Source organism: Struthio camelus, chromosome 16 (assembly GCF_040807025.1).
Source record: "Struthio camelus isolate bStrCam1 chromosome 16, bStrCam1.hap1, whole genome shotgun sequence".
Taxonomy (NCBI): Eukaryota; Metazoa; Chordata; class Aves; order Struthioniformes; family Struthionidae; genus Struthio; species Struthio camelus.
In genome coordinates, this window is record NC_090957.1 from 10055513 (window position 1) to 10075253 (window position 19741).

At 65.2% G+C, this 19741-nt stretch overlaps 1 protein-coding gene across 4 annotated transcripts; it reads left to right on the plus strand.

Annotated features, from left to right (window-relative positions):
* The first annotated feature begins 818 nt into the window (after positions 1 to 818).
* LIMK1 (LIM domain kinase 1) lies at positions 819 to 19640 on the plus strand. Of its 4 annotated transcripts, none has more exons than XM_068910058.1 (16): positions 819 to 945; positions 5657 to 5753; positions 12040 to 12178; positions 13137 to 13246; positions 13383 to 13589; positions 14301 to 14406; positions 14499 to 14683; positions 14786 to 14969; positions 15304 to 15390; positions 16079 to 16210; positions 16389 to 16448; positions 16880 to 16945; positions 17076 to 17232; positions 17360 to 17415; positions 17502 to 17659; positions 17833 to 19640. In XM_068910058.1, exons 1-16 carry the CDS (start codon positions 888 to 890, stop codon positions 18017 to 18019), a joined length of 1989 nt encoding a protein of 662 aa, XP_068766159.1. In that variant the 5' UTR covers positions 819 to 887; the 3' UTR covers positions 18020 to 19640. The 4 variants fall into 4 exon arrangements, with proteins under 4 accessions (XP_068766159.1, XP_068766161.1, XP_009676456.2 ...); XM_068910060.1 differs by lacking the exons at positions 819 to 945; positions 5657 to 5753 and adding exons at positions 6957 to 7663; positions 7810 to 8213; XM_009678161.2 differs by lacking the exons at positions 819 to 945; positions 5657 to 5753 and adding an exon at positions 6960 to 7663.
* The last annotated feature ends 101 nt before the right edge of the window (positions 19641 to 19741 follow it).

The following is a 19741-nucleotide window of genomic DNA, read 5'->3' on the forward strand; positions in this document are numbered from 1 at the left end:
CTCTCGCGACCCTTCCCCAATACTGTCCCCTCACGACCCTTCCCCACCGCCGTCCCCTCATGACCCTTCCCCACTGCTGTCCCCTCGTGACCCTTCCCCACTGCTGTCCCCTCGTGACCCTTTCCACCATCGTCCCCTCGCAAGCCTTTCCCACTGCCGTACCCTCGTGATCCTTCCCCATCACTGTCCCCTCAAGACCCTTCCCCATCGCCGTCCCCTCACGACCCTTCCCCATCCCTGTCCCGTCATGACCCTTCCCCATTGCCTTCCCCTCACGACCCTTCCCCACCGCTGGCTTGGGGCCAGCTCCCTCCCCCCCCCCCCCCCGGCACAGGCAGGGCCGGCAGCCTCACCAGGGTGTGCAAGGACATCTGGTGTTGGGGTGTCGGGCGCCGGGGGGCTGAGAGCAGGGGCGAGCCATGGGGCCCCCAAGCCTTGTGCAGCAGCGCCGGACAGTCCCCGACCGCTCCGCGGGCTCCTTCGGCCTGGGCATCCCGCGTGCCCCACTGCACGGCCGCGGCCTGGCAGACCGCCTGGGTGAGCCGGGGCGCCGCGCACACCCTGCCCCATGGCCGCAGCCCGGGGGCCCCTCCCCTTCGTCTGACCCCGCCCCCAGTACCGGAGTCCCCGCCCTCGGCCCCGCCCCGCGTCGCCGCACGTGCCCCGCTCCGGGCCGCGGCTCCGCCGCCAACCCCGCCCCGCGCCGCCGCGCCCCTGCCCCTGGCCCCGCCCCCACGCGGCCCCGCCCCACGCGGCCCCGCCCCCACGCGGCCCCGCCCCGGGCCCCCGCAAGCCCCGCCCCCGGCCCGCCCCGCGCCGCCGCCGGCCGTGCCCGCCGGGAGCCGCAGCGGCGAGGGCCTGGCGCGGCGCCGGGCAGCGCGGCCTGCATGAGGTTGATGCTGCTCTGCTGCACCTGGAGGGACGAGCCTATGGGAGAGGACGAAGGTGCGTGACCCCGGCCCGGCCCCCCGGGGCCCGGCTCGGCCCGGCTCGGCCCGGCCCGGCCCCCCCCACCACGCGCCCCGGCCCCCGGCCCCCCGCCTGACTCAGCGCTTCCGCCGCCGCGGCCCGGCGGGGCTCCGCGCCCTCCGCCCCTCGCCCGCCCCGCCCCCGGCCGACTCGCACCCGCCATCCAGCCCGCGGCCCCCCTGCACCCCCACATCCCCCTCCTGTGGCCCCCCCATCCATCCTGCATCCCCCTGCACCCCCCCATCCCCCCCTTGGGCCTCCTGTCCAGCCTGCATCCCCCTGCACCCGCACATCCCCCTCCTGTGGCCCCCCATCCATCCTGCATTCCCCTGCACCCCTCCATCCCCCCCCCGTGGCCCCCCCATCCAGCCTGCATCCCCCTGCACCCCCACATCCCCCTCCTGTGGCCCCCCCATCCATCCTGCATCCCCCTGCACCCCCCCATCCCCCCCTTGGGCCCCCCATCCATCCTGTATCCCCTTGCACCCCCACATCCCCCTCCTGTGGCCCCCCCATCCATCCTGCATCCCCCTGCACCCCCCCATCCCCCCCTTGGGCCCCCCATCCATCCTGCATCCCCCTGCACCCCCCCATCCCCCCCTTGGGCCTCCCATCCATCCTGCATCCCCCTGCACCCCCCCATCCCCCCCTTGGGCTCCCCATCCATCCTGTATCCCCTTGCACCCCCACATCCCCCTCCTGTGGCCCCCCCCATCCATCCTGCATCCCCCTGCACCCCTCCATCCCCCCCTTGGGCCTCCCATCCATCCTGCATCCCCCTGCACCCCCCCATCCCCCCCTTGGGCTCCCCATCCATCCTGTATCCCCTTGCACCCCCCCATCCCCCCCTTGGGCCTCCTGTCCAGCCTGCATCCCCCTGCACCCCCTCCATCCCCCCCTTGGGCCCCCCATCCAGCCTGCATCCCCTTGCACCCCCCCATCCCCCCCTTGGGCCTCCTGTCCAGCCTGCATCCCCCTGCACCCCCCCATCCCCTCCTTGGGCTCCCCATCCATCCTGCATCCCCTTGCACCCCCCCATCCCCCCCTTGGGCCTCCTGTCCATCCTGCATCCCCTTGCACCCCCCCATCCCCCTCCTGTGGCCCCCCCATCCAGCCTGCATCCCCCTGCACCCCCCCATCCCCCCCTTGGGCTCCCCATCCATCCTGCATCCCCTTGCACCCCCCCACCCCCCCTTGGGCTTCCCATCCATCCTGCATCCCCTTGCACCCCCCCATCCCCCCCTTGGGCTCCCCATCCATCCTGTATCCCCTTGCACCCCCACATCCCCCTCCTGTGGCCCCCCCATCCATCCTGCATTCCCCTGCACCCCCCCATCCCCCCCTTGGGCCCCCCATCCAGCCTGCATTCCCCTGCACCCCTCCATCCCCCCCTTGGACCTCCCGTCCAGCCTGCATCCCCCTGCACCCCCCCATCCCCCCCTTGGGCCCCCCATCCATCCTGCATCCCCCTGCACCCCCCCATCCCCCCCTTGGGCCCCCCATCCATCCTGCATCCCCCTGCACCCCTCCATCCTCCCCTTGGACCCGCCATCCAGCCTGCATCCCCCTGCACCCCCCCATCCCCCCCTTGGGCCCCCCCTCCAGCCTGCATCCCCCCTGCACCCCCCCATCCCCCCCTTGGGCCCCCCCTCCAGCATGCATCCCCCCTGCACCCCCACATCCACATCCCACCCCTTGGGCTCCACCATCCAGCTTGCATCCTCCTGTGGCCCCCCATCCCCTACCTGCACCCCCCCATCGCCCCCTTGGGCCCCCCATCCAGCCTGTACCCCCATATCCCTCCCCCTTGGGTCCCTCATCCAGTCTGCATCCCCCCAGACCCTTACTTTACCCCCCGCACCTGTCATCTCTCTTGTACCCCCTATTCAGCCTGCATCCCTCCCTGAACCCCCACATCCCCTCTCTGTAGCTCCTAGCACCCCACTCTAACTTGTACCCCCATATCCTTCCTTTCCCCCCCAGGCAGCCCACATCCCTCCTGCACCCCCATATGCCCCTCTGCAGACCCCATCTAGCATGCACCCCTTCTTGCACCCCCACATTCCCCCCACCGCTCCCAATTTTTCCCTGCACCCCCATGTAAGTCACACCCCACATCTCTCCTGCACCCCACATGCAGCCTGTGCTCCCACACACTCACCTCCCTCCTTGTACCCCCACATTCACCCTGTACCCTAGTCACCCCCTTCCTTCATCTAATTCATGCCACCACATCCTCCTTGCACCCGTGTCCTCCTGTGTCCTGCTTTACCTCTAACTTGCACCCCCACACCCCCCCTGAACCCCATATCCAACTTACATCCTTCCCTGCTCCCTCACATGCTCTTGCACCCCTATATCCCTCTGGCACCCCACACCTAACCTGCATCCCCCTGCACCCCCACATCTTCTGCACCCCATCCAACCTCTGTTCCCTGCACCCCCTCTGAACTCATAGTCTCCCTGCATCTATTCCTGCATCCCTATCCAACCTGGCTCCCCTCTGCCTCTCTCTGCACCCCCACTGCCTCTGCAGCAATGCTGCACCCCTCCCTGCACCCCCATATCCCCTAGCTGCACCCCCCAATCTCCTGCCTCCCTGCTGCACCCCCTTCATGCCCCCTGCACTCCTTTCCATCCTGCAGTCCCCATTCCTCTTGCACCCTCTATGCCTGTGCACCCCCAGAACCTGACTGCCATCCGTCTCCCCATCCAACCCGCACCCATCCTACACCTCTAGTGCCCACCTGCTCCCCTGCATCCCTTCCTGTACCATCACATTCCCCAGCATCCTCTGCATCCCTGCGTGCCTCCTGCTCCGTTGCTGCACCCCCTGCTTCCATCTAGCACCCTCTATATCTGTCCTGTGTCCCCCTACATCCATGCTGTACCCAGCTGTATCCCTGCATGAACCCTGCATCCTCCTGCATCCACCCTGCACCCCTAGTGCCTCCACAACCATCATGCACCCCATCCATTCTGCAGCCCTCTGTATCCCTGCACCGCTTCTGCACCCCTCTGTATCCCTGCATGCATCCTGTCTTCTACCCTGCATCCTTCCTGCACGCTCCCTCCCATGCTGCACCCCTTCATCCCCTGCCTTGCACCCTCCACATCCATCCTGCACCCCAATGTGTGCCCCCTCATCCCCACTCATCTGCACCCCTGCTGCACGGCTGGACACAGGCACCCCCCTGTATCCCCAGTTTCTCTTTGCACCCCAAACATCCATCCTGCACCTCTGCATCCCCCTGCACCCTCATATCACCTCTGTATCCTTTTCAGAGACCTCCTTGCCCCATGTCCTTGCTGTATGTCCTGCATCTCTGCCAAATCTCCACCCCTGCATCTCCCCTGCATCCCCCCGGACACCCCAACCCCTCTGGGCTCTCTGCACACTCCATGTCCCTCTGCACCCCCACATGCACCTCCTAGCCCCTGTATCCCACCTGCACCTCTGCACCGTCGGATAGGCCATGTCCCCTTGTACCCCAAATGCACCTCCTGCACTATGGGACACCCCTTGTACCCCCCATTATCTCCTGCACCACCAGCATCCCCATACCCCCGACACCCACCTTCCCCACATTCCTTCCACATCGCCCTCCCAAGTCTCCTGCACTTGCCTCACCACCAACCACCTCTGTACCCCCCTGCATCCCTCTGTACTGCCCTTCCCTATTCCCCTCTGCCCCTCCATGTCCCCAGTTCCCTTGCACCACCAGCCCTAGGCACTTGGCTGCCACCCGTGTCCCACTACATCCCTGCACTGCCACCATGGATGTCTGGGCACCTTCATGTCCCCCTGTGCCCCCCTGCACCATGGACCCCAGGCACCCACATCCCCTGTATTTCCCCATGCTGCCAGCTGCAGACACGGATAGTCCTGCAAGCCCCAACACCCTTCCCTCCCGTTCCCCAAATCCTCTCTGCACTCCTTCTGTCCTTGTTCTGCTGCTGCTGGACTCAGGCTGCTGGACGTACCCACAGACAGCCCCTGGCATGATCACCCCCAGCCCCTGGACCCCAGGGCTGCCACGTGCATCCAGACATCTCTGTATCCCACTGCACCCCCAACACCCACCCCATATCCTCCTGGCGTCTTCCCACCGCTGGCCACCCTCTACCACCCCATAACTGTTACCCGTCCCATATTCCCCCCGCCAACTCCTGCTGCTTCCCCTCACTCCACCAGCCAGGGGCACCCAGACACCTCTGTGCCCCATATCCACCCCATAACTGTGCGGCCTGCGCACCACCCCTTGCTTACACAGGCACCCCAGACACCCCACGCGCTGCACCACTGGCGCAGGCACCTACAATCGCTGCAGCTGCTGTGCCCATTGCACGCACCCTGCTGGGCTGCACCGTGCTGAGCCCCTGCCCCATCCCCACTCCTACTCGGCCCCCGGCAGTGGGGACGTGAGCACGATGACGCTGTCCCCATTATGTAAAGTCTGGGGATCGATAGAGCAGGGGCTGGCAGAGGCCCAGGGGTGCTGGTGAGGACTCTGCACCCATGAGCCAAAGGGATATGGTGCTTCACACCAGGAGCTGGTGTTTCACCGTTGGGACATGGGTGTTTTGGGGCATGGTTGAGCCCAGTTGCCTGAGCCCCTCTGCATTAGCGGGGAGAATCGGGGCAGCCTGCAGGCGTTGAGGGCACTGCCATCCTCTGCTCTTCCAGGAACCGACCTGCCTGTATGTGCGAGCTGCGGCCACGGTATCTACGATGGGCAGTACCTCCAGGCCCTGAATGCAGACTGGCACGCCGACTGCTTCAGGTAGGAGCCTGGGCACCCGCCCCAGCGATTGCCAGCACCCCGCCCTGAGGGTGGCCACCTATGCAACCCTGCTGTCCGGAGCTGTCCCCTGGCCAGGCTGGGCCTGGCTCACGCAACGTGCACAGCATGCACGCGTTGTGCAGACAGGCTTCCCGGGCCGCCTGTGCACCCGTGTGTGTGGGTACATGCTTCCCAAGGTGTGTGTGTGCACGTTCAGCCACATGCACACGCAGGTGCAGGTGAAAATGCAGCCAAGCGTGCACGGACAAACGCACTCGGGGCCACATGGTCCTGCGTAAGCAGACGCACGTGGTGCGCAGCCAGGCTGGAGAAGCGTGCAAAGGCTTTGGCACTCCCGATCCCAGAAGGGCACGTGTGATCCTGCAGATCCTGCTGAGGGGCAGAGGGGCACAAGCCCAGGCCAGAGCGCGTGTGTGCAGGGCTGTGGGCCCCTTCCTGAGGCCCAGGGGAGCCCTGCGGAGCCTCCGTGCGCTCAGCAGGTGGCACTGCTCCCTTGCCGCCTCCCTCTCCTTGCTCCTTTCTCTTTTCGGCCCTGGCTCTACCTCTCGGCTTTGCTCCGCTCCATCCTGCTGGCAGTCAGCCTCCAGAGAGGGTATGTGGAGCCTCCTGAGAGGTGGCACCAGGTTTGTGGTCTGGGGACAGGGCGAAGGTGCTCAGGATGCTGGAGCTCAGCCCTGCAGGGTGCTGGCTGTGCCCAGCATCGGTGCCTGAGGGATGCCCGGAGCATCTCAAGCGCTCTTTCAACGCAGTGAGTCTTGTGCTGGGACCTGGCCAATGAGACCCTCTGAGCTTGGGGTACTGCTCGGCTCCTGGGGGTCCCCACATCTGCAGAGGAGCAGCGAGGGAAACGGGGCTGCTCGGTGCTGGGGCTGCCAGCTCTGCTGCACAGCTCCCAGCGCTCTGGCGGCCATTAATAGCAGCAGCAGCAGCTGGAGAGCCTGTGAGCGGGGCCATCTGCTCTTCATTAGCTGCCAGCCCGCTGAGCGGGGCTGGGGGAGCTGCGCTTCCCAGCCCTGGGGCTCCCCCGGGAAGGCAGGAGCATGCAGGCACGCGGGGTGCAAGACTGCACTGGATCCCCGAGGTGGACAGGGTGAGCTGCAGCACTGAGTGCGCTGGCCTGCCTGCATGGAAAGAGGTGCATGTGCAAGGCTGCATGTGCAATCCATGCACGGCTGCATGCGCTGCTCTGCGCAGCCAGTACCGCTGGGGACATGCCAAGCTGTGTTTGTGCGAGGTGTCTTCGCGCAAGGCTGGCCCATTGCCCCGCAGCTGGGTGCACGGGAGGCCCTTCCCTTCCCATGGGCACTCAGGATGCAGATGACTGTGCAGGCAGATGCCGGTGAGGCTGCGTGCTATGCAAGGACAGCAGGATGCGGCGGGCACGGGGATGCGTCCGTCAGCGCTGGGCAAGGCTCTCCTGGGTGCGCTGCAGCCAGGCCAGCCCTGGTGGGGAGAGCCCTGCGGTGGGTGAGGCCGCAGCCCTGCTATCTGCGCAGAAGCACCATGCATAGCTCGGCTTCCTGCTTTCCCTTCCTGCCTTGGCTGTGGCGCCCCGGACGGGATGCGGCAGCTGCTGGCTGCGGAGGGGCCGGGGCGAGCAGCGCGGCCGGCTCACAGGGCTGATGTCACCCAGCTCTAGTCCCTCCCTGCTTCCTCTTTCTCTCGCACTCTCCCAGCGGCTGGACCCGTGAGAGCCGCTGGGGCAGAGCGAGCCGGAGGAGGCCCCTGGCGGTGCCCAACCTGGGTGCGCGGCCCCAGCCCTGGCTGAGAGAGATGCCCTGGGGCTGGGGGTGCTGAGCGTTGCAGGGTGGCGAAGGGCAGCACCCACCAGCTCAGAGGATGCTGGCATCTGTGCTGAAGAAGAGCCATTTCCGAAGCGCTGGAGCCAAGTAAGTGGGCGAGGGTCAAGCCGGGTGCTGTGCTTGTCTGCAGATGGGCTGCCGGGGCAGTGGGCCAGGTTGGCCACTGGGCTTGGGAGCCCTCCGGGTGCTCTGCCTCCGTTCGGGTGCTCTATCTCCCCTCTGCTCGTTGGCAGGGACGGCCACTGGGATGGAGTGAAACCAGCCCTGTGGGGGCTGCAACTGGATCTGGCTGCTGCTCCCAGCACCCCCAGGGGAAATGGGCTTCCGGCAGCCCTTCACACACTGCATCCTTTGGCTGGGAGCAGCCTACTCGAGGGTGGACGTGCAAATGCCTTTCTCCTCCTCCTCCTCCTCCTCGTCCCAGCCTCGAGGGCAGCAGCGCCTGCTGCAAGCGTGCAGGGGACCAAGCAGGGCTGCAGGGCCGCGTGTGAATGCGTGTGCTGCGTGCAAGCTCAGGGCATGCACCCATGTCCACGGGATCATGGCGAAGGGATGTTGCAGAAGGTTGATTCTCGGATGACAGGGGCGGTCGGGCCCATGGCTCCTCTTCGCATCACTCTGCCATGGGGAAGTTGAGGTACTGGGAAGGGAAGTGCGTGATTTCGGGAGACAGCTGCTCTGCAGGGGCCGCAGGAGTGGAAGCGAGCATAGGCAGAGGCTGCAGGCCTCTGACTCAGCCCTGTTCCCTTGCCACAGGGCTGTGGGCAAGGGGGACTCTGCCCTGGGGCAGGTGGGAAAGGGCAGAGAGAGAAGGAGGGGGAGGTGTGCCATCCTCGATGGCTGCTGGCAACCCATGGGTGCACAGGCAGGTGCGCCTAGCTGGAGGCATGCAAGACCGCAATGCATGGTCTTGGGGCACGTGCGTTTCGTGAGGGTGTGTGCAGCAGGGCCCTGGGTGGCGTGCAGCATACACGCAGCGGTGCAAGCCCGTGCGTGGGCAGGCGCATGCAATGGGTGCGCTGGGGCCTGCAAGCTTGTGCGTAGGCGGGCGCGCGGGAAGAGCGCAGGTTCGTGTGCGGGGCGAAGAGAGCCGCGGCCTGCCAGGGTGTGCCCAGGTGGAAGCAAGCGCGGGGCAGCGGCCGGGCAAAGGGTGCCAGGCCGGTGGGTGCGAGGGCCGGGCACGAGGCGCCGCGGGGCAGGGGAGCGCGGCTGCGCGCGGGGGGCGGCCGCCCTGTCCAGGGTGCTGGCTGCGGCGGCCCCGGCAGGGAGGGGGTTAAGGGGCGGGGCCTCTGGGGGGCGGGGCGGCGCCGCCGCTCCCCATTGGCCGGCGCCCTCCCGGGAGGATTTGAGCCGCGCAATCGGGCGGTGGAGTCCTCGCGCGGTGACGTCATGGGGAGGGGGGAAATTCCGGGCCGTGACGTCATACCCGATTGGTATGCCGCCTGCGTGCCGCGCCAGCCCCGGTAAAGGGGGGAGAGGGGACTGCGGCACGGCACTGCACCCCTCCCCCGCTGCACCCCCCCGTGCACCCCCACTGCGCAGCCCCTGCACCGCACCCCCCACGGCACCTCCCTGTGCCCCCCCATGGCACAGCCCCTGCACCGCACCCCCCACGGCACCTCTCTGTGCCCCCCCATGGCACAGCCCCTGCACTACACTCCCCACGGCACCTCCTCGTGCACCCCCACTGCGCAGCCCCTGCACCGCACCCCCCACGGCACCTCCTCGTGCCCCCCCATGGCACAGCCCCTGCACCGCACCCCCCACGGCACCTCTCTGTGCCCCCCCATGGCACAGCCCCTGCACCACACTCCCCACGGCACCTCCTCGTGCACCCCCACTGCGCAGCCCCTGCACCGCACCCCCCATGGCACCTCCTCGTGCCCCCCCATGGCACAGCCCCTGCACTACACTCCCCATGGCACCTCCTCGTGCACCCCCACTGCGCAGCCCCTGCACTACACCTCCACATGGCACATGGCACTCCCCGCTGCACCTCCTCATGCACCCCCATTGCACAGCCCCTGCAGTACACCCCCCTGTGCACCCCCGCTGCACAGCCCCTGCACTACACTCCCCACTGCACCTCCTCGTGCACCCCCATGGCACAGCTCTGCACTACACCCCCCACAGCACCTCCCCGTGCACCCCATTGCACCGCCCCTGCACCACACCCCCTGCTGTACCTCCTCATGCACCCCCATTGCACCTCAACCCCCACGGCACCTCCCTGTGCATCCCCATGGCACAGCCCCTGCACCACACCTTCCCATGCACCCAATGGCACAGCTCTGCACTACGCCCCCCACTGCACCTGCCCATGCAACCCCATTGCCCAGCCCCTGCACCGCACCTCCTCATGCACCCCCATTGCACAGCCCCTGCACTACACCCCCCACTGCACCTCCTCGTGCACCCACGTGGCACAGCCCCTGCACTGCAGCTCCTCGTGCACCCCCATTGCACATCCCCAGCATCCCCTGCACTGCACCTCCCCGTGCGCCCCATTGCACAGCCCCCTGCACCTCTCCCCCACTGCACCTCCCTGTGCCACTCCCATTGCACAGCCCCTGCACTGCACCTCCCTGTGCACCCCCACTGCACGTCCCCAGCACCTCCTGCACTGCACTCTCCTCTGCACCTCCCTGTGAACCCCATTGCACAGCTCCCTGCACCATACCCCCCACTGCACATCCCTGGGTAGTGCCATGGCACAGCCCCTGCACCACACCTCCTTGTGCACCCCCATTGCACAGCCCCAGCACCCCCTGCACTGCACCCCCCATTGCACCTCCCCATGCACCTCCATTGCACAGCCCCCTGCACCGCATCCTCCTCTGCGCAGCCCCATGGACCCCCTGCACAGCCTCGTTCACCCCCCATTGCACAGTCCCCTGCATCACATCTCCCATGCGTTGCCCAGCTCTTCCCTCTCCTTACACCTCACATGCACAATTCAGCTCCGCACACCCCTCCTGCACCTCTCTTGTTCACCCAGCTCCGTGCACCCACTCCACACCTCTCCTGTCTCATCCAACTCTGCACCTACCCCCTTGTTCCTCTCATGCCTCATCCAGTTCCATGCACCCCTCCCTTGCACTTGTCATGCCTCTCCCAGCGTCCCCCTCTTTGCACCTTCCAGGCCCCAGGCCTCACCCAGTGCAGTGCACCCCCCTGCATCACCACGCGCTGCACAGCCCCATGCATCCTCCCTTGCTACCATTTGGGCTGTCCCCTACGCAGTTTGCTTCCCATCCTGCCCATCACGTGCAGCCTGCACCCGTAACATGGCTGTGCACCCCGCACCACGCCTGTACCTCGCTCTCTGCCCACACACCGCCGGGTGCATGGCCCCAGCAGCTCCCTGCCTGCCAGCCCCACGCTGATGGGGCTCGGCCCAGGCTCTGAGGCTGCGTACTTCCCCCAGCAGTGCCCTGTGGCCTGTGGGTGTTCTGCCCTCCCTGCACCCCAAGTGACGGTGGGGTGATGCCTCCTCTGTGGGGCTGGAACAGCCTGTCATGCTGAGAGCCGGGGGCTGGTTGTGGCTAAGCCCACGGCTGGCTATAAATAGCGACTGAGCGCTATACAGGGGCGAATGGGCTGGGAGCGTGGTGTGACTCACTGCTGGTGCTGGTGCTGGGGCTGTGCGTGGCTTTGCAGCCCACAAGCCCTGCTGGACTTCTCCAGTTAGCCAGCAGGACCCCAGGGGCCGCCAGACGGCTACGGTGGGCTGCATCTGGGCCAGGACGGGAGCACAGAGCCACCCAGGCTGCTCGAGGGCTGGCTTGGTGCCTGCAAGCTGTACGTGGGCAGGGCAGGTGGCATTCGCTCGTCTTCTAGGGCTGCTCGTGTCTGAGCTGGGCTGGCACGTCCCTGCCCGTGTCTGTGCTGGACTGGCACGTTCCTCCGTGTATCCTTCCCCACATCTGTGCCAGGCCAGAGCATCTCTTCTCACCCGTGCTGGACCAACTCATCTCTCTGGGTGCCTGCACCAGACTGACATGTCAGTACTGGACTGGTGTGTCCCCTGCCTGGCTGGCATGTCCACCCTCACGTCCTCACTGCGCCGGTCATCCCTGCGCCATCAGCCTGCGCTGGCACATCATGCTGAGCCCACGCAGGAGGCGGGTTGCCTGGGGAGGAAGCGAGGCTGGGGAGGGGGGGGGGTCACGGGTTTGCAGTGGCCCCGCAGCAGAGCAGGAAACAAGGGAAGTGGCTGTGGGCAGACATGACGCGACTGGTGGCCCTGGCCCTCCCTGTCCCCCAGCAGAGCCGAGGGGCTGGTGAGCACCCATGCGGCAGAAGGGCACAGGGTGGGCACCAGCTTCACCGAGGTGTCCAAGCGGGTGGCTGTGAGGATGCCAAGCTCGGAGGAGTGATGCCGTCTGTCCAAGGTGGGGTGGTAGAGGTGGACCCGGTGTCTGTGCCCGCTCATGCCCGGTGCTGGCTCTCCCATGCCACAGGTGCTGTGAGTGCGGGGCCTCCCTGTCCCACCAGTACTACGAGAAGGATGGACGCCTGTACTGCAAGAAGGACTACTGGGCCCGCTTCGGGGAGCTGTGCCATGGCTGCTCCGAGCAGATCACCAAGGGGCTGGTCATGGTAAGCACCCGGGGGCCAGACATGCTTGTGGCGAGCAGGATGCGGGCTGCCGTCCCCAGCACGCCGTGACAGCTGCGGGGTTCCCCGGGGTGGGCGGTGAGCCGGCCACGGCTGTCCACGCGTGAGCGTCGCTCCGAGCCATGACTCATGGCTGAGCTCACTGGAAAGGGGCCGAGCCAGAGAGGGGCGCGCGGCCGTGGCCCCCACCCAACTCAGTCGCGGTGCCGCCGTAGGGGAGTCACGCAGAGGGGACCGGTCCCGCATGGCAACGCAGGTACGGGCCCACAGGGTGGCTCTGGGGCTGGCAGGGTGTTGGGGCATCCTCAGCGTTTTGGGGGACAGGAACTCCCAGGAGAGCACAGGCCGGTCTGTCACCGGAGGTGCCCCTGATGCAGCTGCCTTTCGGCCCCAGCTTCACAGCCGCTTCTTCCCCTCCCCGGGGTGGCTGCAGGAGCGAGGTGGATTCCCGGCAGCCGGGCTGCGTTTCACTCCCTGGCCCCTTTCACTTGAGTTTTTGTGGTCTCTGTATTTCCCCTTCTGCTTCTTCCGCGGGCTCAGTGCACCCTGGGGAAGGAGGCTCAAAGCTTTAGCACAGCAGGGAGACAGAGCTGTCCCCACAGAGCTGGACCCAGCCGGTCAGCGTGTTCCCTTCGTGCCGTCTGCCACGGCTCAGCCTGCCCTTCCCTCGGCCCCGGTTTCACCCCGAGCACCAGCCGGTTCCCCTGAGAACAGAGTCCTAGGCAAACCTCCCTGCAGCAGAGTCCTCCCTCCGCCAGGCACGGAGACACCAAGATGGCACCCAAGGGTGCTGGGGGCACTGCCGAGCCCCTGTGTGAATGCCACCCCTAGCTCAGTGCCCCAAACACTGGGGTTCGTAGGAGCTTTTTGTCCTCTCTGCCCCTCGAAGCTTGCTCCTGGGGATCCCCAGGCAGGTGGGGCTCACAATGTCTTCCCACAGGTGGCTGGGGAGCAGAAGTACCACCCTGAATGCTTCAGCTGCCTCAACTGCCACGTGTTCATCGGGGACGGGGACACCTATGCGCTCGTGGAGCGCTCCAAGCTGTACTGGTATGTCAGAGCCCTGCTGGGGCATCGCGGAGGGCAGGGAGGCACTTCCCACAGGACGGGTGCTGGCCGACGCTCTGCTGTGTCTCCCTTTCCCTGCTCGCCCAGCACCCGCTCTTCACCCCTCTTGGCCCCACAGTGGGCACTGCTATTACCAGATGGTGGTGACGCCGGTCATCGAGCAGATCCTGCCAGACTCGCCAGGCTCCCGCATCCCGCACACCGTCACACTCGTCTCCATCCCTGCCTGCTCCGATGGGAAGCGAGGGTTCTCCGTATCCATCGACCAGCACTGCAGCTCACAGGGCTGTGCCTCTGAGCACTCGCACACTGTCCGTGTCCGAGAGTACGTACCGCGTGGGGCACCCTGGCCTTGGTGCTGTGTCCCCTCTTCCCTTCTCCCCAGCCACAGGCAGCACTGAGGGTTGGGGGTTCCTGGGTCTGCCCTTGCCTTCTGCTTACAGCATCAACCCCCTGATTTACCTTCCAGAGCCCTTCCAGGTGCGGGTGGGTGAAGGATGGGGCTAGTGTGTCCGCATCTGCCAGAGGGGCCTGTGGGTACTGTGCTGGCATGTCCCATATGCTGAGGAAGGTTTGTGGATGCTGTGCTAGTATGTCCCCATCTGTCGGGGTGGCTTGTGAGTAAATGTGTCGATGTTCCTCTCTCTGATGGGGTGGTCTGTGGGTACCATGCTGGCATATCTTCTTATGCTGATGATGGCTTGTGGGTACGGTGCCAGCATGACATCATCTGCATGGGGTAGCTCAGGGGTACTGTGTGAGCATGTCCCCATCTACTAGGGCTGACTCACAGATATCATGCCTGCATATCCTCATCAACCAGGGGTGACTCGAGGCTAACATGCCAGTGTGTCCCTACTTGCACAGTGTCCTATTTGCCAGGGGTGGCTCACGTGTAACGTGCTGCTCTGTGCCCACCCGTCACGGCTGGCTCATGCATACTGCTCCAGCACGTCCCCAGCTCCTGGGCTGGCTCGCGTGTACTGTGTCAGAGCCAGAGGGGTTGACCCCCCACCCTTGCATGTTGGCCCTACAGAGTCGATCCAGATTGCATCAGCCCTGATATGAAGAACTCCATCCATGTGGGAGACCGTATCCTGGAGATCAACGGCACACCCATCGGGCACGTGCCCCTGGATGAGGTACCGTTCCCTCCCTGGCCACCCCCAGCAGGTTGTGGACAAGACCACAGGGTCCCCTATGAACCAGCCCCCAGCATTGTCTGTGCCCCTAGATTGACCTGCTGATCCAGGAAACCAGCCGCCTGCTCCAGCTGACCATCGAGCATGACCCCCATGAGCCCCTGGCCCGCGAATCGGCCCTGGAGTGCAGCCCGCTGTCTGACCTGCACAGCCCCCTGCGCTCCCCGGCCCGCACGCCCTGCGGGGAGGCCAGTGCCATGCGCCAACGGGCAGTCATGTAAGTCTTGCACTTGCACATGTCCCCTGTCATGGGCTTGGGGTCCCTCCCTGGCCCCTGCTCCTGGCACCAACCTGACCCTGCATGTGGTTTGCCCCACAGGAGGAGCTGCAGCACAGACAAGTCACCCGCCTCCAGCTCCATGGGCTCGCCAGCCTCCCAACGCAAGGACATCAGCCGCTCCGAGTCACTCCGTGTGGTCTCTCGCACACACCGCATCTTCCGTCCCTCAGACTTGATCCATGGCGAAGTGTTGGGGAAAGGCTGCTTTGGCCAAGCCATCAAGGTGGGTCCGTGGCCTGTCTGCCTCCAGTGTGGCTCCAGCAGGGACAAGGAGAATCATCACCATCTCCTCTCTTCTTCATTAGCCCTGATCCCAAGGAGAGCCTTCCCTCTACACCTCTTCCCCCTAAGCTCCTGCAGGAGACCCTCCCTTCACATAGGCAGACTTCTGCCCTTCTCCTTGCAGCATCTCTTGTATGAGGGTCTCAGCTCCCTGGGCACCATTTCAGGGGGAGGATATTGGGGTAGCATCTCCAAGGCCTGGTGTGTTTCCAGTGCTGGCTGCCGTGGGGTTGGCAGCTGGGAGCCGGTGGCTCAGTGCCTACCCTCTCTGCTAGGTGACACATCGGGAGACGGGCGAGGTGATGGTGATGAAGGAACTGATCCGCTTTGACGAGGAGACACAGAGGACCTTCCTCAAAGAGGCAAGTGTCCTGCTTCTTTCTGTAGGGCTAATTGCCCTGTGTTGGGGGGACAAGGGATGAGGCTGTCTTTCCACAGGGGAAGGGGGTCTCCTGGAAGCACAATATGTTCTCAGTCCTCACCAGGCTGGGTGGCTGTGCTGGGAAAGGGTGTTGGGTGTGGCCTAGGATGCTGGACACGACATGTTGGTGCTGATGGGCAGCCCGATGTTGACCAGCTGTTGGGAACAGGCAGGGCAGGCACCTGTCCTAGGAGTGGGACTCAGAGGAGGGGGTGGGGTTGGGTGGCTGGGCAGCAAAGTGGACTCCCAATGCTCAGGCAGCGAAGCATCCGTGGCGCCTAGACGAGGAAGTATCGGGTAGCGAAAGGCTCCAGGAGCCCCCTGAGTCAGCGCGATGAGGGAAGGTGAAGGGGAGACTTGATACCAGCATCAGAGACCTGCATGGGGAAGGGAAATTGGATAGCAGAGGGGAGGGCTCCGGGCATGGCAGACAAAGGGGCAATGAGAGGAGGGAGATGGAGAGCAAGATGGGACTAATTCAGGATAAACAGACCTACCCATTTAAGCTGAGAGTGATTAACACAGGCAGTGGTCTGTCTCTGAGAGTGTAGGGGTGTCTCTGTGAGCCTGGCTCAGGCCAGGGCAATCTGGTCAACTCTGAGGGCCTGATGGGTGCTCTGGTCCCACAGGTGAAGGTGATGCGTTGCTTGGAGCACCCCAATGTGCTGAAGTTCATCGGGGTGTTGTACAAGGAGAAGAGGCTCAACTTCATCACAGAGTACATCAAGGGGGGCACCTTGCGGGGCCTGATCAAGAGCATGGTGAGCGCTGGGCTGGAGATGGGCTTGGAGCTGCTCTCCAAACCCATCCTGATGGCACAGCTCCAAGCCCAGCGCTGAGTGTGCCAGGCAGGCCATATCCAGAAGCACAGCCCCGGGGCTTTCCGTGGCAGCTCCCCTTTCCTTTTCTCCCAGCAAATACCCTCCCTTCTGCCTGCAGGACAGCCACTACCCGTGGAGCCAGAGGGTCAGCTTTGCCAAGGACATTGCAGCCGGCATGGTGAGTGACACTCAAGCAGGCCAGACGGGGCACATGGGGACACTGGGCATTGCTCGGGGTGGTGTGGGTTTGGCAGGTGCTGCAGCGTGGGCCTGAGGGCGACGTCTCAGTAGGCCAGCAGGCAGTGGTCACCGCTGGGTAGGTGTGTGAGTGCACAGGAGGGATGCTCTGGGCATGGGGTGTGTGGGTACATGGGGCACTGCCAGGTGTGTGTGGCAGGCTTGGGTGCACTGGGCGCAGCTGGGTGGGTGTGTTGGGTGCTATTGGGTAAGTGTGCTGGGTATGTGTGTGCTGGGCGCTGGAGGGGATATGCTGAGTGCTGGATGGTGCATTGGGTACTGCTGGATGTGGGTGGCAGGCACTGGGCATGGGTGCCACTGGGGCTGGCTCTGGGTGCTGTCACCCTGCTCTCAGCCCATCTTTCCCCTCAGGCCTACCTCCACTCCATGAATATCATCCACCGCGACCTCAACTCTCACAACTGCCTAGTGCGGGAGGTAAGTCCAGCCGTGGCTGTGCCCACTGGCCCAAGCGTGGGAACAGAGCTGCCCACTGTCTCCCGGACTGGGTGAGGGTCACCCATGTTCACCCCACACCTGAGCCCTCATCTGTCTGTGTCCTGCCCAGAACAAGAGCGTGGTCGTGGCCGATTTTGGGCTGGCACGGCTCATGGTGGATGAGAAGAACCAGCCTGAGCATCTCAAGAGCCTGAAGAAGCCAGACCGGAAGAAGCGCTACACAGTGGTGGGCAACCCTTACTGGATGGCCCCTGAGATGATCAATGGTGAGTGTGGCCACGGTGCCCTGCAGCATGGGGGATATGGCTGGCCGGGTCTCTGTTCTAAGGCAGGTGACACGTAATAGGGCAGGGACAAGGTGTACAGCACAGCCCAACCCATTTCTCCTTGCAGGCCGGAGCTACGACGAGAAGGTGGACATCTTCTCTTTCGGCATCGTTCTGTGCGAGGCAAGTACCACTGGTGGCCCTGCCCTGGGGTCTTCGGTGATGCTCTAATCAGGCTGTGCCTTCTCCTCACTCCCTCTCTCCCCCAGATCATTGGCCGAGTCAGTGCTGACCCCGACTACCTGCCCCGCACCACAGACTTCGGTCTCAATGTGAGGGGGTTCCTGGACCGCTACTGTCCCCCTGCCTGTCCCCCCAGCTTCTTCCCCATCGCTGTGTGCTGCTGTGACCTGGACCCTGAGAAGCGGTGAGCAGTTGGGCCCTTGCATCTCCCCATCCTGGGGACTGACATGGCTGTACCATGGGCCGGTGCTGGGGCCACCAACCTGGCAGGGGAAACGATATGGAGCTGGAGCCGTGAGTGGCAGGGTGCTGAGTGGAGTTGGCTAGGAGCTACCATCTCTCCTCTCTCTCGCTTAGGCCATCCTTCAGTAAACTGGAGCAGTGGCTGGAAACCCTGCGCATGCATCTCGAGATCCACCTGCCGCTGAGCTCGCAGCTGGATCAGCTCGAACGAGCCTTCTGGGAGACGTACCGGCGGGGCGAGAGTGGGCTGCCCACGCACCCCGAGGTCCCCGACAGAGCTGCGCACCCGCGCCCCCTCTAATGCCACACCAGTCCCTAGCGTGGGGACGGGAGCACTCTCGTCTCTCAGGGCTGTGCTCTCACAGCGTGTGGGGAGCACGACGCCGAAGATGAGCACCTCTTCCAGCCTACCGATAGCCCCCGGGGCTGGGTCCCTGGGGCTCTCAGAAGGAGCAAGAGCCCCCATCTCTCCTTCTCTGCAAGGGCCGGTTTCGTTGCTTCCCGTCCTGTATTTGCACCCCCCGTCCCTGGGAGCTGGCTCTCCCTGTGCCCCGACGTCCCGTGGACCCCATCTGCCTGCCTACGTCCCCACCAGCTTCCTCACGGGAATCCGGCTGGGGCTCTTTGGACTGCACAGAACTGCACGTGACTGGCGACTGGCCCCGTTTGTACATAGCCCCTGTAAATAGCCCCTGCCCCCAGGAAAGCCCGGCCTGCCGGGAGCGAGACGGCCGGCCGCAGCGCAGGGTCCGCGGGGGGCCGGAGCGCAGCCGTCGCCCCGTCCCCACGCTCGCTTTGTGACCGCACGGCCCCCACTTTGCACGCTCCGCGGGGCCCGGGGCTGCCCCGCTCCGCCCAGGCCTGCGTCACGAGGGGCTGCGTGGCCTCAGCACCCGCACGAGCCCCGTGGGCTCCCCTGTACAGACCCGCGTCCTATCGCAGTGGTGCCTTGGGTTTACGTGAACTTGCACTGCAACACAATAGGGATCTCCGTTTCATTTGTGAGTGTCGTCCGCCCCGGGGCCGGGGTGCGTGCGGCCACGCGGAGGGGACGGCAGCGCCTCCGCCCCTCGCGGCCGCCCCACGCTGTGCGTGTTTGTGTGTGTGTGTCCGGTTGTGCCTGGGGGACCCCGCAGGGAGCGTGGCCCCTGGGGCAGCCTCGTAGCAATGCCCTTGCCTCGGCTGTCCCCTCTCGCAGAGCTGCTCCTGCCTGTAGCCGCGTCAGCTCCTCCACCGGGGTGCCGGGGTGCTGCTCGCCCTGTGCTGGGCTGCGCTCTCCTCTGGGCTCTTTGGGGCAGCCTGGCACCCGTGGGGCCATGCACAGGGTGCTCTGGGAAAGCCTGTTTCCCGTAGACCCTATGCGGCCCGTGATGGCTGCACGTGCCTCCTGCTGCCTGTGCTAACCACGACTGCATGGCCCGGGGGTGGCTGCGTCCGTGTGTGTGTCTGGGGTCGGGTCACCCCCCCCGCCCCACCCTGGCGTTTCGTCCTGTGCTGAGCCAGGTCTGCGGTGTGTCTGGGGGAGAAGCGGGGTGAGGACGCGTCCCATCTCAGTTCCTTTCCCATCCACTACAAAAGCGGCGCGAGGTGGCCGCGAGCCGTGCCCCGCGGCGGCGCCGGCCCGGGGCCCCGCTCGCTCTGCCTCGCTGGTTTTGCAGTGCGGTGCTTTCCATGCTCTTTATTCAGGTTCATGTTCTGTAAGATATTTAAAGAGAAGAGTTTGTATTATTTTTTCATACGATTTAGAGTTTGCCATTTGTCACTGCCTCAGTTCTGCTTTACCGAAGGGATGAAACTGTGAAGCGTCTCCGCGCACTTTGCCCAGGAAGTAAAACACGATGTCCTCTGTCGAGGCGGGAAGGAAAACTCCAACTGTGATGTAGCCGAAGTCGTGAGTCAATAAATCCTTCCCCGCTCCGCTACCCAGCCTGCTTGGGAATTGCTCGATCCCGCCTGCCCTCGGGGTCGGCCCCAAGCCCTCGGCCCCACCACGCTGCTCGCTGAAGAGGGTCTGTGTGCGGCC

Bases quoted from the DNA above. Each gene is read 5' to 3' on its own strand.
- LIMK1 (XM_068910058.1), top strand. From the start codon at position 888: ATGAGGTTGATGCTGCTCTGCTGCACCTGGAGGGACGAGCCTATGGGA. The intron at 946-5,656 runs GTGCGTGACCCC...CTGCTCTTCCAG, and splicing joins GCCTATGGGAGAGGACGAAG to GAACCGACCTGCCTGTATGT. The intron at 12,179-13,136 runs GTAAGCACCCGG...GTCTTCCCACAG, and splicing joins TCACCAAGGGGCTGGTCATG to GTGGCTGGGGAGCAGAAGTA.